At 33.3% G+C, this 18,469-nt stretch overlaps 1 protein-coding gene across 2 annotated transcripts in view; it reads right to left on the bottom strand.

Annotated features, from left to right (window-relative positions):
- The window catches only part of VPS13A (vacuolar protein sorting 13 homolog A), a 118,719-nt gene that overhangs the window by 89,028 nt on the left and 11,222 nt on the right, over nt 1-18,469 (bottom strand). Inside the window, exons 5-19 of one of the 2 annotated variants that reach the window (XM_062599239.1) lie at nt 18,148-18,249; nt 17,511-17,620; nt 17,029-17,088; nt 15,850-15,909; nt 15,533-15,613; nt 15,013-15,070; nt 12,750-12,877; nt 12,418-12,524; nt 11,515-11,686; nt 11,075-11,137; nt 6,343-6,478; nt 5,593-5,687; nt 4,784-4,926; nt 3,262-3,463; nt 3,056-3,170 (exon numbers count right to left, since the gene is read on the bottom strand). In XM_062599239.1, coding sequence (XP_062455223.1) covers nt 3,056-3,170; nt 3,262-3,463; nt 4,784-4,926; nt 5,593-5,687; nt 6,343-6,478; nt 11,075-11,137; nt 11,515-11,686; nt 12,418-12,524; nt 12,750-12,877; nt 15,013-15,070; nt 15,533-15,613; nt 15,850-15,909; nt 17,029-17,088; nt 17,511-17,620; nt 18,148-18,249 — 1,632 coding nt within the window. Of the gene's footprint in view, nt 1-3,055; nt 3,171-3,261; nt 3,464-4,783; nt 4,927-5,592; nt 5,688-6,342; nt 6,479-11,074; nt 11,138-11,514; nt 11,687-12,417; nt 12,525-12,749; nt 12,878-15,012; nt 15,071-15,532; nt 15,614-15,849; nt 15,910-17,028; nt 17,089-17,510; nt 17,621-18,147; nt 18,250-18,469 lie in introns of those variants that run through there. The other variant, XM_062599240.1, reaches the window with a different exon arrangement.

Raw genomic sequence — 18,469 nt, 5'->3', positions numbered from 1 at the left:
CAGCACCTAAAGCCGAAACAAATTAAAAAAATGACAATCTGTACCTCCACTCAATACAGCACTCACCACTTCCTATATTGTGTAGAGTGTGCATACCCTTCCTACTTACCTGCACTCTGCACAAACAGGCACCCACCTCTTTTAGCAAATCACTTCTTCCTGCATGGAAAAGGTTTTTTCTCCTTCCGTCTCCCACTGCTGCTATGCACATCTTATTACTTATACTAACTTCAATTACAGGTGCAGATGCTATTTAGATTTCCTTTGAATCAACACTTGCAGATAGTCTTTAAAAATGTACCAGGAAGAGATGGCATGACGGTACTGAACAATGCTAATTCACAAGTAGAAACAGCAAAACAACGTATCTAAGTTGATTAAAAATTCTATATTGAGCAAAGATGAACTGAGAAGAACTGGAATTTATACTAACTCTATGGATTCACAAACTAGATTGTTTTAAAGGGTCTGTTATGCAGATCGTTCAGCCACACTGACACACTGCCAGTGCTGTGAGATACTAAAGTTTGCGCTGATTCTACCGACAAGCATCTGCAACTTCCAGATCAGGAAGTACAAGGTCTTGCAAAAGTTCTAATAAAAAATAAAAATACTAATAATAATAAAAAAGCAAACGGTCAGGAACTTCAGGCTGTCAGAACATTTGAGATCTAATTCTGGAATTTTTTTTTTTCTTTTTTTTTTAAGAGGAACGAATTGTCCTACCTCAAGTTAGCACTGAAAACTGCTTATACTGCAGTATTTACCATGTGCGATAATGATATCACAAAAACTAGAGATAATAAATGATGAAGATGACAACACAAGATTGCCTAACACCCACATGCATAAAGAGCAAAAGTGAGTGTAAATAGCTTTGATTTCAGAATATAGTATTATCATGCAAGATATGTAAGCAACTCTGTTGGTAGATTCAGATAATCAGGATGAAAGGTGTTAAAACTCTGCCAATACTATCAATAGCTGTCCTGCCACAGGAAAGTTAGCTTAGCTGATGAAGGAAACATGGATGGCAACTCTATTCCAAAATTTCCAAGATAAATTTATTAATCCAATTAGTTTAAAACTTCTTTAGTTTTTCATGCTTAATCGTATTTGAGTGACACAGAACATTCTAAAAAAGCCTTTTTTTTCTTTCCCCTTTAACTGGCAATAGGGCACAGCTGAGTCTAGAAATTGAAATCTGTGAAATCATGGTTTTTTGTAATGTCTTTCAGTGGTGCTGAAAATCATTGTTGCTCTTGGGTAGTGTGTTCCTTGATTTCTGTAGTTCACAGGGCTTCAGCATTTTCTTGGTTATTTCCTATTGCTCTGAAAACAAGTATTAGACTTCTTTCTTGAGAAGGGCTGCAAGCCTGAACACACGAATTGTATTGATACCAGGCCTTTTTTTTTTTTTTTCTATTTCTCTCTGATACTAGGATAGTTCTTTGCAACAGAGTATTCTGCAGGTGGAAAACTCACTATCTGTCTTGAGATCATTCTTCATCCTCTGATAACTTTCTGAATCTTGGATTAAATTTCATAAGCAAGCTACAACATATTTTAGAGATTATGATCAAGCTTTTAATTCCTGAGTGGAATAAACTTCTGGATTTTTATGGATTACTTTTTTTCCACAAAAGACTGAATCTTTTGAGATCTGAACCAGTGTTCACTATTGATGAACAGAAAACCAAGCATACTGCAGTTCAGCAGCTGGTTTTATGAAGCTGATTTCAGGAACGAACTATGATATTAATATACTCAGTATTGCTCTTTAATGGATGAACACTACTGCAGTATGCCATCAACTAATCAGTACATTAAATACTTTATAGATAAATATTTTCTAAACAAGAATGCTTGGATAAGCTTTTCACAAGACTGCATGATACCTCTGACTTGAAATTAATTACTGGAGAATTTTCCTGTGGAAAACAAACCATCACGACAATACTTTAGAAAGATAAGCAAGATAATCCACCGAACTCATTAATCTGACATCTTTCCTTAACATAACAGTAAAAAAAATTCACACAAAGTTCATTAAATGGAGAAATAAACAGAAAAGAACTGATGAAAATTTCATTCATGAGACTAGCTTAATAAAAAGCAATTACTTATACAAAGTATGCTTGAGTTTGTAATATGTATCACTCACTAGCACAGAGTGTTTTGATTTTTAAAATGTATAGTTCAAATATTAACAAGTTAAAAACTTAAATGACGTGGGAGTTATCTAATACTTCCTAAAAAAAGAATTTATACATATATAACCTTCTCCCTCAGCATCCTCTCCCAATTAAGAGCCAGAGACAAGGTGCTGAGCAAGACATCTCCGGTCTACAGAGCTTCAATCATTCTTACCCAAACAAATTCATTTCACACACTTCAAAGCTAGCTACAAAGGCTTTCACCATTTTCATCCATTTATTGAAATACAGTATCTCTTGAGACAAAAAGTTAAGATAATGTGAAAACTAGAAGAACGGTTTCAGTGCTGAGTACTTGGTAGTCAGAAAGATTAGATTATATGACTTCATCTGAGTCAATTCAGATCAAAATAGAACATACGCTGAGGAATAAAGAACATGGAAAATGGTCTACAAAAGGTGGACAGTGTCCTGAAAAGCAACTCTGAAAAGCATTTAGGAGCTTCAGAGGACCAGTATCTCAGTATCAACTGCTCAACAGTATGACACAATTAAGGTCATTCAGATTAGACGAACAAAAACCAGAAAAGAGAAACAGTTTACTTTTACAACATTGTACTGAGTTCAACAGTATCATTTCTGAAACACTATCTCAGGATATGGTCCATATTTTCCAGATAAAGTTACAAAGCTGAAGAAGATACAGACATAAAATTATCCAATACCTACAATATGTACTTTGTAATGATATTAAAGAATTCAACCTTTTGAAGTTTTCTTTCAGTAAACTATGACTTTGGTCCACATATCCCTACAGGGAAGGATATCAAGTAATTTTCTATTCCTAGAATTTAAAATTCATCAGAAAGCATGCAACCAGAAGAACATGCAGCACTTGCCTGTTGATGTTTTCTCACGAAACTCTTCAAGTTTCATCAGAGTTGCTGAGGTCAACTGCTCTAAATGTACATCTTTTGGAGGCCTAAAGAAATCCACCAAATTATTTACTGTCCTCTGTTAAAATAAAGGAACACTCATAAATGATATATTTATGATTACATAGTGTTTTTTATATAAGTTAGAATTTATTCTGACATTTACTTACTGCATCATATATTATTTCCAATGGCTGTGATTCTATTCTAAGCCGTTGGTCCGCTTTTTCATCTAAAGGATTAGTCTCAAACATTATGCTCAAGAGTGAGGTACTATTGTCCGAATAGACTGTTCGAGAAGATAGCAGACAGGGTGTACATTTTTCTTGTGACATGCCTGTAACTTCAAGTGAACTTATTTTTGTTTCAAATCTGTACAAAAAGGTAAACAGCACAGAAATTACATTACACTACATTTTAAGATATAAGCAAGCAGTTGAAAGCAAAATAAATATATCTCTGCCTGTGACAAATATAACTAGATTAGTCTAACAATATATTAGGCATATATTAGTACATTACCTGATTCCTACTTCTGAAATATAAAGAGATTGACTTTGGCATCTATTAGCCACCTTTAACTAAATGAGAAAGCATGTTCAAGTTATTCTCCTCATACATGTTTCATGAAAACAGGTGTTGGGGAAGGAACAGAGATCCAATCAGAAATGCTGTAGAATGAGCTGAAGAATTAGATGGTATTGAATTTATTCTGGGAAATGAACATGCAGTAAAGGAAAAAAGAAGGAAGGGTTTCCGTGCAGAAAAACAGAAGAAATGCCACATGAGGAGCACAAGACTAACTTCATTGCTCCTGATGCATCTGGAAAAGTTTTTTGGATTTGGGTATTTTTTTCCTCCAGTCACTTCATCTACCTTTCTAACAGCTCTCAATTGGAGATCTTGCTCCTCCAGCACTCAAAGAAATATATTTAACTGTACAGATGTAGCATTTTCTTTCTTTTTAGTCAGAAGGACAGCATAATTACGACCACTTAGATGTTCATAGGAACAAAAAGAAATGCTGCAAGTAAAACTTAAAACAACAACAATTCTGCATAAAATTCAGTAGTATCAGTAGTGCCTCAGGGTCTTCAGTAGTTTATACTAACACGCTCTAAAGCAGAGGGGATAAGGTTTAAAATAGAAAAGTTATTCTTTCCTGCAGTTTTTAGGTCATCATATTTGAAATAAAAATAAAATGTTTCACCTATTACTGCCTTCCATCCTCTACAACGAGAGCACAAAAACAAGTCAAGATCATCAGGTGAAGGTCTCCTCCTGCAAATCTAAAAACCCAGATATGAACTTTGCAGTTATTTCCTATGTTTATACATAAAGTGGTTAGCAGGTCACCTAGCTCAGACTAAATTTCAAAAGGAAAAACAGATTTGCTTTTTATGGCAAGACAAAAAAGCTAGCAGTACTGCTTGTGTGTGATAATGATGAACTCAAAAGCAGATTCTTATTCTGTAAGAGTACAGAAATTTCTGAAGATAGAACTTGATCATGGAAACTATTCAATCTCTTTATATTTCAGTTGCAGGATGATTCGACTGCTAGACTGCACAACAAATGACAGTAAAAAATGGAAGTTAAACATCATTACAAACAACTATAGGCATAGTCTTGAAAAGCATATTACATGTCATCAGTATTTCATGAGGAACATAGCTGACTCAGAAAGCTCACCTTATTGCTTGTGCACCTGGTCGTTGGGTAAATACAGTACTCAAATCAATTAATGAAAATTTTACCAGCTCAGGGGTTTGCTCATTTTCTCTTATTGATATAGACATACTTAGTAACTTTACAGATAACTTCATGGCTTCATACTAGACAAAAAGGAAGAGCAACAATGACAGTTAATCTAAAAATGCAGACATTTCAAGTCATTTTATGAAGAGATGGAAACAGAAAAATGCTGTTTGGAAACTATTTTTTCTAATGTTATGAATACTATGTATCATAGCCGGTGGAAAGGTCATTCCAAAACAGTTATTAGGAAGAAGCAGAGTAAGAAAGGTAGAAGTAGACTATTGTTCCAAATACGTCTGATGTATATGCCTCTACTTCGTATTTTAAGATGAAGGGCATCTGGCATAAAATTGGAAGGGCAGTTTATTGCTCCATGCATGGTATCTCACATAAAAATGACTTATCAGACCATTTTCTAAACAGCTCAAAGATGTTCCTCTTCCCCACCCCAATCATCCTGTTCCACATTACTATCTATCATTCAAATTTTAAACAACAAAATGCTACCTACATGACTTTGTTCTAGCTTGAACATCCAAAATTTCACTTTGAACCTTTTCAGAATATCCAAATTAAGCTAAGGATGCTCTTCTGTGCAGCACTTAATATATGAATTAAAAAGTGCCACAGCATTATTCAAACAGAGAAAGACAGAGCTTAAAGAGCTTAAACTTTAAAAATCATTTCCTATCATCTACTATAAAACTACCTATCTTTTGGTAGTACAGTCAATTATGACTTACTGATTTTGGAAGTGTTGGATCCACAGCTGTTTCACTATATCCGATTGCTGCATAAAGTTTAGCCTTCTCTTCAAGTGTCATTAGCTCTTCAAGACCTGCCAGATTGTAAGTTAATTAAACACAATATGCACATCCGAAAAATGCAAATATCAGCACATAACTTTATGACTTACAGCAGATACTGTCAACATTTTTCTCAGATAGCGAAAGCAAAAAAAAAAAAAAAAAAAAAGTTTTAAAACTAAGTCCTAACTAGTAAGTCTCCTAAACTCCTAAAATGTGGTTACGTTTTTATTCTGAACTACTCTATTTCTAGTCTGTTAAATCAAAACGTCTGGGATTAATTACCTACTGTATTCCAGAGCCTATACTAGGTGCCTGATAATCGATTAAGTGGATTGCACTGTCACACACTGCATAGAATAACTGAATTATAAAACAGTTGGTTTTCCATTGACTGCCACTATGTCAGTGCTTTCTTCAAATCCACATACTCAGCACACTATGCAGACAAATGCTAGAACTGAGAAAGGAGAAAAAAAACTACGAGCTCAGAAAGAACTATGGAAAGAATTACAAGGAAGATGTATTTGTTCATGCAATTCACAACTTCATCACCAGTATGTTTAAAAGAAAACATAGATTTCAGACACTTCAGAGGTCAAACATCATAAAAATCCTAAATTTCAGTGTTAAGAACAATTATTCTAATAGGTAATTTTTAAAAATAGGAAAAATGAATGAACATACTTGAACCTTTTACTTCTTGTTTCTCTTCATCCTTTTTTTCACCTGACCAGCCCCATATCCAGCTAAACCAGCCACCAGAATTTTCATCATCTGGTTTTACTCCCGGTCTGTAAATTTTTAATCCAGCTTTAGTTGCCTGAAATTAAGAAATACACGTAAGTCTTTATTCATTTACTTTTGTATATATTAGACAAATACAAAGAATGTAGACCCAAAATGTGCCCTAACACACTAAAGCATCATACAATGGCCATGAAAAGAAGTAATGTATTATTTTTTAGTTTATTTCTTCTGACAATATTTTAAAATATGCAGTGCAACATCAGAATAGCTCTCCATTTGCACAAAAACATGACTTTATGAACAAAAATAGCAGGCAAAAATTGACTTATTTTAAATCAATGAAAGCTTATACAAATTACATAGCAGACCTTCCTTCTAGATCTCCCTAGATTTTTTTATGATTTGTATCATAAAAAAGAAGAATTGCACAACTTGTTGTAGTGCCCTACACTAAAACGACGCTTCTAAATAGTCACTGAAGTTACACAACCGAGCAACTAAATAGCCAGCATAGGTAGATTTTAAAGGGTCCATGTATTCTTAATTTCAAAACAGATTTCCAAAGAAACAAGATGAAGTCATTAATCCAGTAATAACATATTTACTTTGAGCAATATATAAAATCATTCCTGAAACTGATACATTCAGGCATAATAGTAAAGAAAACACTCCCCTGCTCCCCCCATTATTTCTACAACTAAGAAACATCCTCTCTGATGCCAGTCATTCTATTTACTACTATCTCTAAAGAATACTAGTTAATATAAGATCTGCTTTAAGAGCTGAAATCACAGTAGCAAAGTAGGGATTCTTAGCGATAAATCTGCAAGATCTGCATGCAAATAACTGCAGTACTACAGAAGTTATAACAGCAAGTTCTAGGAGACACTTATATATACGGCCACTGTTATCTTTCTCCCAGTGAACTTAAAAACACATCAGCAGCAGCAGTTGTTGGTGTGTTGCCACAGTCTGATGATAGAATAAATTCTTCACAGGAGGTTAACAGATCTTTTTTTTTTTCCTAGCTTATCTTCATAAACACAAAGAGTTAGGGTTCTCTGACCATCACAAATTTTTTGTTGTTGTTGTTGTTGTAATCTTTCAGCTGCCTAAGATTTCCATGATCCTTCTCTCATGTGTATAGGTAAAAGTCAACAGTATTTTAATTTGACATCCAAGTATTTGAATTTAACACTCAACAGAAATCAAAATGTCACTCTGTTTATTTCTGTTTAGAGGTATAATGAATAGTAAGTCTTTCACTTTTTAGTTGTTAAAGCACTAAATTAAGCTAACTTTTATTCAAGTTTAATAAATCTTCCACAGATGTACTAAAGTACTCTGTCCTGCTACTGTACAGAGTCAGGAAGATTAAAAAAAACAAAAGATAATTCTGTGAATCACACTAAAACTTGTTTGAGTAGTTTTAGATCCAACTATAGAAATGGACGTTTAAATGCTTTTAACTAGGATTTTCTTTAATCGTATTTACACTGTAGGCACTTGTAATGTCACAAAACCAGAAAATTTTTACCTTAACATTATCTAAAAGATATAGTAACACACCAACACTCCCTCAATGCAGTCAAAAAGGACAAAACAAAATTGTAAGTCATTCAAATTTTCCCAAGGGGAAAAAAAAAAGAATCTAAGAGAAAAAAATAAATGCAACTGTTTTTTTCCTCCTTTGAGTACATATTTATGTGTAACATCACTCTGTGGTGAACCCTTCACTGTAAATTCAACATGATGGAACTCAGACTTTGGAGAACTGTATACCTCTTCACCAGAGTATTTCACCATCCTAGAGGAAGTGTAAATGTAGGTATAGGTGAATGCTCTTAAGATATAGAAATATTCTACAATAGAATTAATTACAGAAGTAACTTGAGCTCTTACAGAAGATTCATATCTTAATATTCAAAATGATTAGAAACATCTCAGATCTAAGATGATGATTTAGGTAACAAAAGTATGTTAATTTCCATACAATTCTAACACAAGCTTCTAGCAGAGATGACATGAACACCAATTGTGTCACCAGTTGCTCAAAACAATGCACCACCAAGACAATCAGGATCAACGTTACATCTTGCTGGGAAGAGATCCGTTGATGAAAGTGAAAACTTACACCACATTGCTGAAAAACACAATGAGTAAAAACTGACCACTGGGCAAAAATGTCTGCAGAAAAGGAAAAAGCCATCAGATGAACTTTAAAAGAGCTGGTAGGCAATCTTTCACTTCTCCAAATAGAGCAAGCAGTCTCAGATTATTCAGAGACTATCATAAATATCTGGTCCATTTTATAAATATACCTACTGAACTCCTGTGACTACAGACAAAGGCTTCCTTAACAGAAGATAAGAAATCATCCAGTATACACACATTATAAAGTAGAACATGATCTTGGTTGGGATAACTGAACTTTGCAAATCTCTTCATGGGCAGGCCTGGCCTAAGGACAAACAGTAATAAGTGATCTGAATAAGCAATTACTTTGGTCAAGTTAAAGAGTATTTGACCCAACATGACTGAATTGTATCTTCATTGAGAAGAACCTAGGAAGAAGAGTACATCATGCATAGCAAGCATCAAATAACTAAACTGATTAAGTAAGAGCAGCCAGAGAACCTGGATACAGAAAGGCTGCAGAAAGTCTGATATGAGAGATGACAAATGCATGCCATGTGATCTAGGAAGCAGAGAAGTTATCAAAGCCAGTGAGTCACACAAACTGTGTTTTTTTTTCCATGATCAATATAATCCCAGAAGAGATAAACCCTGGCAGATATTCTAATGAATGATGCTAAAGGTCAGTAAGAGAGGGATTTGTTCTCAGGATTCAAAAAATCCAAAACCTCTCTGCAATAGGTATGGTAATTAGAAAACAGAAAATAGTTGGCTACATATCAAAGCCTCTTCAGAGACTCATGACATCTATCTGCCTAACATCCAGTGAAAGGTAGGGCTCACCACAGAAATATTATGGCTTCCAAAATATTACTGATTCATCTCTGACAGATGATGCAAAATGTCAATTAAAGAATGCAAGGTTTCAAAAACTCTGGAGAACAACCACCAAAATTCTCTTTTTAAAGAATATCAAGTTACCAAAGAGCCATGAGGTAGCAAATGACCCACGGAAAGAATGAACAGAGCCTTAAAGAAGAGCTGGTAAACCTACAAAATTAGAAGTTTCTAGAAACCTAAGAAGTATATGTTGAAGGACAACTGCCAAGGAAATAAAAAAGTGTTGCTTAAAGCCATGATTCTTACTACATCTGAAGCTGCATCTGGTACCACAGCTCAAGTAAGAAAAGCTGTAGAGAAAACAGAAGGGAACCACACTTCTGTAAGGATAATGAAACTGTTAGTGCAGCATGGGAAATTCACCCTTCCTGAGGGAATCCTGTTGAACTTCCCTCTCCTTCTCATTTACGATGGTCTAGATGATGAACACCATCACTGTCTGAGGAAGGATTACTCAGTAAGGTGAACTGTTTGACTAAGAGAAGGGGAGAACCAATAGTGTCAACCTGTATTCTCAGTGAGCCATTTAGCATCTTCCACAGACAAAATGCATAAAAAATTCTCAAATTACCTGATAGGCAGTGCTTGTGTTTGGCTCACTGAAGTTTGTTTTTGACACTGAGCGCCCTAGTGACAGAGATCCAAAAACGGCCTAAGGATTTGATACTTTAGAGAAGTATCACCTGATACCAGTAGCAAGATGGGTTCTGATGGATAGATGGAGGCATAACATGGAATCACCATGCACTGACTTTTAATATCTGGAAATGATTTCAAAGAGTTGGCTAGCAGATCTTTCCACAGATCATTCTCTCACACTTTTCAAACGTGAGGCTTAACATTCAGTCAAATGAAAACTCAAGCAGTTGCAACGTTCTCTAAGCACTACAGAGACCTACTTCAAAGCCACTGCAGCTTTGCCATTGTAAAAACACAATATGAAATACCTTTTTGCAAACATCTTTCTCAGGCTGGAGAAAGGAATAAAATTTAACCAGGAGACAAAAAAAAGAGAGGAATTAAGACTGGAAACTCTGCTATCTCCCCCTCACCTCCCAGAAAGCAGGAGGAGGAAAAAAAAGAAAAAATAAAGAAATTATACGGTATAAGATGAAACAAGGCAAAATTAAATGTGAATTGAAAGCAGAAGACCATGAAAGGCACTCCAGTTCAGCTAAACAACTGAACGCAACAGATATGTCTTATAGTTATGTGGAAGGCTGAGTAATAATCACACAAGCATCCAAATGTGAGAGTACATTAAGAAAACCAGAAGGTAAAAATCAGTTACAAATTTCTGTTTAGAGAAGTACTATATATTTATCACTGAAGCAATTATGCTCATATCATACCTTACACACTCCAAAGCACAATTTGAGATGTCTCTTTCAGGCATCATGATGATAATAGTTAAACTTCATGAACCTAAACAATCAACACATTTATTTCAGATTCTAAGCTTTACATACTGCTAACATTTAGTGATAGTGATTATTAATAGAGAAAGTGCCCTTTGTAGATTTCACAAGTCTATGCAGTTTTCACTTTGGCCTCCAGGAAAAGATGTTCAGACACAATGCTGAGAACTAAGCAGTATGCTAATTTAAGAAGATTCACTTAAATGAAACTTTACCTCAACTTCTGCTTGTTGCCTTGCTAGAGTGATGTTAAAAACATCCAAGGTCTTTTCAAATTCCTAGAAAGAAAGTGAGATTTTTTTTCCTGAAAATTTCACTTGGTTAGGTTTCAAATCACAAAATTTTACAGTAAAAGGCAGTATACAAGCCTTTTAATGGAATCCAAGCAACTTGTTCAAATACCGAAATTTAGAGCCACAAAAGAAAATCACACCAGTTTCTTAAGCTTTTCTTCACTGTAGTAACTAATGGAAAAAAAGACCTAATATCTTTAAAAACTATTCACAGAAAAAGGTACTGAGAGTCAGCCCACTGAAAAGTCTAGTGTAAATTAGTACTGACTTAGGAACATGCTAACACTGGTGTTAAAGAAAATAGCAAGATGAATGAATTTCACATTCAACAATACTTAAGCCTTTAATGGAAGCCAACTAACCTCCAACAATTTTAAGATTTCTTCATTGGGTTTTTTTGATGTTATCTTTGTTTTATACATCTCTTTGTAGTTTTTCACTTGTTTCCTATGGTGCTGAATATGTTCCCATGACCACATTTGGAGCTTAGGTTGAACATTTACTTCAAGGATGCCATAAATAACATATTTCCACCTAAAAGCAAGGACAAATGAAGTATGCTTTTTTTGCTGGCATATTGAAAAGACACCTAGAGCCATGTAGACTACCATTAAATACTGCTTCAAGTTATGAAAGAGCAAAATCCTTTGTCTACTTCTGTTCAATAGAAAAAAAACAAAGATTATAATTTTTTTCCATCCAAAGTTGAGAGGTTGCTATTTCCTAAACTTAGAAAGTATTGAAGCTGTCTACAAGAGTGCACACTAGTGTGCATGTGTATGTATACATATATATACATTTATACATATCTAACATACGTATATATACATATCAACTATATGTATATACACATACACACGCAGATAGTTACATATTTTCTAAGCATACTTACAGAGAAACTTTTAAAAAGAAATCTATTTGACTTTCATCCCTATTTAAAGAGTTTTATCTATTTTTAGATAATAGCTGTGTTCTCTTAATAGTGAACACAAAATGGAATTTCATTCATCAAATAGAGTTAAGCTATTATTGGACTTAAGTTTTTAATAGGTACATTTAAGACAGTGGATGCAAGCTTTCTAATGTTGTATCCTCACCTTTCATACGTCTTTCAGCATTCCTAGCTTAAGAACAACAAAAAACAAAACAGAGGACTTATTTTCAGGAGGAAATGCATTCCAATCTCTTTAAACAAGATACAATCCCTAGGTAATTATTTCAAATGAACAATTAAGAAATTATTTTAAAAGTCTTAGGACTCCTACCATATCCTGGCATTGTTATGCAACGGAACATCAGGTCTGTACTTCCTATATGGCAGATTTCGAGTCATCATATCAATAGACTCAAGGAGCTCCATAACACTGAAATACTGAAATAAATTTCATAAATAAATACTGAAATAAAATTCAAACACAGATTATTACTGTCTTTCTGAGAATAGCATAAACTAGATATTCTTTAATGAGAAAATAATTCATAAAGAAAAACAAGTCTAAAGAACTGCATTTTAAAATTTCAGGGATTTTTTTTGGTTATTCTTGTAAAACTAATGTTTTTACCACAGTATATACAATTTCAGAAGAGTAGTTTATACCTGTGGCTTATTGAATTCAACAGTTATATCCTGTAAATTTACATCTAAATCCATTTTTGGTGTTGAAAAGTCAACATCTGACCGTGGATTCATAAGGAGCTTGGCTCTAGCTGAAATTGGGCGGAATACTGAAAAACACAAGAAGGTGTATTATGTTATTTAAGATTGTCATTAATAATACATAATACTAGTCACTCAGGTTATGCCAGGTCACTCATTCAAAAATGTCAGATTTCAAGATGTGAAGACACAATTAAAATAGCTTAATACAATCAATTTGCAATTTCCATTTTCATTCTGGCAGCTTTACCAGTGGAACGTTTTCACAGAAGTTTATATGCAATATCACAAGGCAGATGTTTCAAGTAATCATTTATATTTGGAAGAAATTTAAGTTTTATTGCTATGATAGAAGCTATTAATAGTGTTAAACATTATTAAGCATTGTTAATGCAAATACACATTGCTTAAGCAATCTAATTTGTCAGGAGGATTTTTTTCATGTTTCAAGATTATACATTAATGTAGACTTTCCAAAACCTTAACATATTAAAAAATATGTTAAAAAATATGTTAAAAAAAGAAAAAGGAAAATTTACTGTTCTCTTATGGTACTGATGTTTTGATTTGTTTGACGTTTTCTAATCATGTCACCGGTTTTGAAAAACCAAGTATTCCATGTTTCTAAGTCAATAACCAATTAAGCACAGAAAAAATCAGTTATACAGTACGCACAAGGTAAAACAAGTACACGAAACAAATATTCACAGCAGAAGCATTTTATCTGCTCCTCATCAATTTGAATATAGCCTTCAACAATCATGTTTAGTTCAACTTTTCATTTGTTTTAGAGTGTGACTCAACAACGAGAATTAGTACCTTGCTTGAATTCACAACAATTTTGTGTTTATTATAAGAAATTCCTTTGATTCCAACACAAATACTTGTATACCGTCTAAGTAACAAATATTCTAAATTCACAGACAGATTTATACCTATAGCAATAGGAGGTTTTGCCAGACGAGATATTACTTAACTTTCAGTTTGAGCCCAGTACTTCTTATAGAAATGTCATTTCATTTTTCTTCCACATATCTTATGTGGAAGTACAGTTGATTTCTATTAATTTCTCCCTACAGTTAACTTCTTAAATTTCATTCTTAACCGTATATAGATATATGTAATTACATTTAGTTCAAATGACAAAAGCAAATTTTGTAATTACTACTTGCTATCCAGGCTTCAATCTAGAAAATCACTTTGAAAGATTCTGTTTTTTCATAGCATAGCATAGAATATTGGCATGATATAAATCTCAAAATATCTGTATTCATCTCAAATGGCACTGCTGAATTTTAACAGTGTAAATCCAAAGTCTGGGAATTTTGCCTTCAGCTATTCTGTACTTCTGACAACAGATGATGCCTGCACCCATTTTCATCTAAAATTGTATTTTTCTTTCTTGAGAAGAGTCAAAGCTAGCTACTGAAAATGACAGGCAAAGAATTAGAATAAACTCATATATAATTCTTTGGTGGTTGAAGAGATCTGCACAGAAGGGTTCCTCCATCAAGCAAACAAAGTAAGAAAAAAAAAAAAAAAAACCTAAGACTAACACTGCCCTTTTTAACTGAGGATGTGCTTACTAGACGGCAAGTCACTTCAAAAGCTATTCTGCCTTCTAAACTGTTAAAAAAAAAAATTCACACAGAGGCACATGAGGAAAAAGCCCACCTATGTTCTCTTTACAATGAAAACTAAACAACTAGTATCTCCAAGCGGAGCAAATATAACTTTAAAAATAAACTAGGCAAGACTCAAAGTACAACTGCAATGTGGCAATACTAAGAAAAACTCTTGATGCTTTAGAATTGCTGTTCTGGTTACAGTTTGTCCTTAAAATGAAAAACATAGCTTTGGTATAAGGTACATGATCCCAAAGCCATCAGTATTCATACCAACTTGATCTATACGATGCACAGATTGTTGCCGAACTTTTTTAAAATCAATGGATGTAAACAATAAGGATTTATGACAGCAGGTGAAAATGATACATAACTCAAGATACATACTCTCACGAAGCCTTTTTAAGAGTACAGATACAGTACAGTATTCAATAGCACAGACAGTTATTTCTGGAAAAGAATCATACTGCACTCTTTACTGTGATTTCTTTACAACTCTGATAGAGAACTCAGATATTAAAAATTTGAAGTAAAGCATGCAAGTATATTATACATACAAACAAAATAACACCACTTACCAAAATCATAACCCTCTGGAATCATATTGTGGCAGGCAACACCCTGTTTCAAGTTAACCTGCACACAAAATAAAATTATAAACAAGCTGCATTTGCATTTCATGATAAACTTCTAAAATATAAAACTATTACATTTTAATATAGGCTTCTGTTAATCCCTCTGATACAGAGTACAGTTCAAAATAATTCTGCTTTAAGCTAAAATATAGTAACAACTGTTCATTAAAGGACTACCATTTTAGCTAAATTAAATGACTGAACAGTAAAATGACAGTGTATTTTGTATAATTTAAAAGAGGTAAAGGATATTTTGTTTAACTCCTGCAGATGGGTGAAGTTGTACTTTAGTCACACAAAAAACCTTTAACGTTCACTATTTTCGTTACTAAGAGTCACTACTAACAAGACAATTTTAAGGGCCACTGACATAAACTGAAGTAGAATTCAATGTGAAGTATGCTGAACGTGTTAACAATACGAACTATAGAATACGAGGTACATTTTCACATGCTTTACTTACCAAAGATTCATCATAACCACCATGATAGAACATCTCAGATTTTACATTCCAATAAGCAAAAAGGTTATCCAGTCGAACAAGCTGAAAATACAACAAAGCATTAATAACACCACCTACAAATTCTGAATGAGTAATTTGGATTTCACACAATCTGGATGAATGAAATTATTCAGAATGCTCCTCACAGATAAGGCACCTTCCTATTTAACCGCCTACAGAGTTGTAACTTTTTTTGATCTCACTTTTCATAAAAAGAACTTATATTTGTAAGCTTGTATTATATTAATTCTTTTTTTAGCATGCAGTTTATATTGTACCTTGTAGAACAACTTGGCAGTTTCATCATGTAAACATGGATTCCAGTTCTTATCTGAGGTCTGAAAAGAAATTAAGGGAAGTTATTCTGATATATATAACATACCAATCTTCTTGCTTTAATCTTGTAGAGTAAGCCTTTATTTTCTTAACTAAAAATATTACCACACTACTTCCTCCAAAATGTAGCGATATCTACAGTGATTGTTAGGTCACATACAAGGATCTAAAAATTTTATAAAATCTCATTTTCAGTATTGCAAACTATTCTTTTACACCAGAATTATTTTAGGCAGGCTTTATGGAAATAAGACAAACAAAGGACTAGAACTCTTCTGTAATTCTGGAAGTAGCAACTTAGTTTGAACAAGACAGAAATATATGTTATCATATGTTTTCAATGCTAATACAACAGGCATTTCAAAAGTAAAAAAGTAAGCATACCAAGAAGTTTTTGTTCATTATTTAAATAGCACTTTTGTTTGCATGGAGGAGTTAGCAAAAAGCTTTCATTGTGTCCTCAACAGGCTAACAAGTTTTCATCAGACAGTTCTGCTCATTCAACAGAATAAAGTAGTATTTGCTTAGATATGTGATGTTTAAGATTATCTGCCATACAACAGAAGCTACTGATTGAGAGCAACTCAGCAGAACCAGCACACTGCCGTTACTAATAGTCTTTTAGGAAAAAAAATATATAGGATTTATGCTGACTACTATTACTACCTTAAACTGGAGCATGCAGATCAAAGAATTGGGCTTTCCAGCTCAAAACAGGATACTATTCTCATTATTTTTCTAAATACGAAGTAGTAACTTCCCTTTCACAGGGGTTATAGCAGTTTCAACAAAATACGCTAATATTTACAAATTCTGAATATCAACACTTCAGCCGAGTCTGGCAGCTGGCAATCAAGAAATGCAGCAGGCAGAATAATACAAATTTCCTTCTGTACGTCCACGTTTTTTCCCCAGAATTTTACAGGTAATCAACCCCAATATTTATGTTAAATTTGGTAAACCAAGTAGTTATCATTGTGCATAGCTCAGAATTATGGGTGTTCTTTCATTAGACAGTATGTTACCAGAAGGGACATAAATATACAAAAGCCTGACTTCACCTATCAGTATATACCAAAATGAATGATTAACAGATGTTTTTAGATAAAAATATGTATTACCTGCAAACTCAAATTCTGAAGTGAAATCCCAAATGACAAGGGATTATTCCGATTTGTGACCTAATAGAGTAGGGAAAAAATTCCAAAAACAAAAAGTATCATCATCTTACACTCAAAATTTAGACCTGAAAATAAAGAGCTTAAAGCAAAAATATATATATATATAAAATATATTATATACATATATAAAAATACACACACTGCACATACATACATATATATACACGTATACGAATATGTATGTATCTATCTAACCTGCAAAGGTCTGACAGTTTTACTCTGTATGTATCCAACTGTATCTAAATAAGTATCTTTATGCTCTGGTAAAGCATTTTTTTATCTGTTTTCATTTTTAAGTTATCTTTCAAAATGTTAGTAGGATTCTCTCAATGTGGAAAGCAAGAGGAGGAGAGAAAATAGCCCAGGTCCTAGTTTAATGTTATAGTACCCAACTCTATGTTAAAATACACAAAAGTACTTACATCATCTTCATAGCGTACATGGATATTGGAAATTTTCACCTGAAGATTTTTGATGACCTGAGTGACTAATTTTTCAACAAAACTGTCTTGTTTCTCTTCTTTCACTTTGTCTAAGTTGAAGGGAAAAAAAATAGTATTTTATATCCATTAAAGTATTTTTAAAATGACACTATTTATTTTAAAAATGAAAATATTTTAAAAAACAAATTTGAAAAAAATTAGGCAAAATACAACTTAAAGCTCTTGGAATATTATTTATCTGCTTGTTTACATCAGATGATGTCATCTTTCAAACCTTTACAAGACGTCCCTTCTGCAAGAAAGGATATATACAAATATATATGACTCAATGTGAACAAATCAAAATTCTATGCAACACAGCATCCAATTTCCAAAGGTCAACAACATTAAGCAAAAAAATATTCCCTATTTAACAGCTACCTACCACAACTATTAATCAAGATACTTTTGCAAGGTTACAAACTTTCCACAAGGAGTTAGAATCTGTAACTAACAATTTAAAATATCAAGAGAGAAACATGAATCTGATTTAAGTGAAATACTCAGTCATATTAAAAAAAAAAAAAAAGAAAAAGAAAGAAACAGGGCCACTTCTATTAGCTTTTCACACTCTTACCTTGGTCAGCTATCTTCTGTTTTGCTTCCTCTATCCTTTGCAGTTCTCTTTGCCTTGCTTCCAAGAGCTGTCTGGCTTCTTTTTCTGCATCATATTTTATGCCTAAATACAGGGAAGTAAAAAAGATAAAAAAATCTTACACGTGTCTTTGGCATATGCTATTTCCCCTTTTTAATCTAAAGTAATTCTTTTCGCATTTTATCAATATATATAGAACAAACAAAAATTAAAGACTATATATAAACTACCAGAAAACACTCCTATTACCTAGTCAGACTTGGTGAGAATATCTCCTAAGAATAAAGCCAATGAAAACAGTTAT

The sequence above is a fragment of the Rhea pennata genome, chromosome Z (genome assembly GCF_028389875.1).
Source record: "Rhea pennata isolate bPtePen1 chromosome Z, bPtePen1.pri, whole genome shotgun sequence".
In the NCBI taxonomy this organism is placed as follows: domain Eukaryota; kingdom Metazoa; phylum Chordata; class Aves; order Rheiformes; family Rheidae; genus Rhea; species Rhea pennata.
This window is presented reverse-complemented; position numbering and strand designations above follow the sequence as displayed.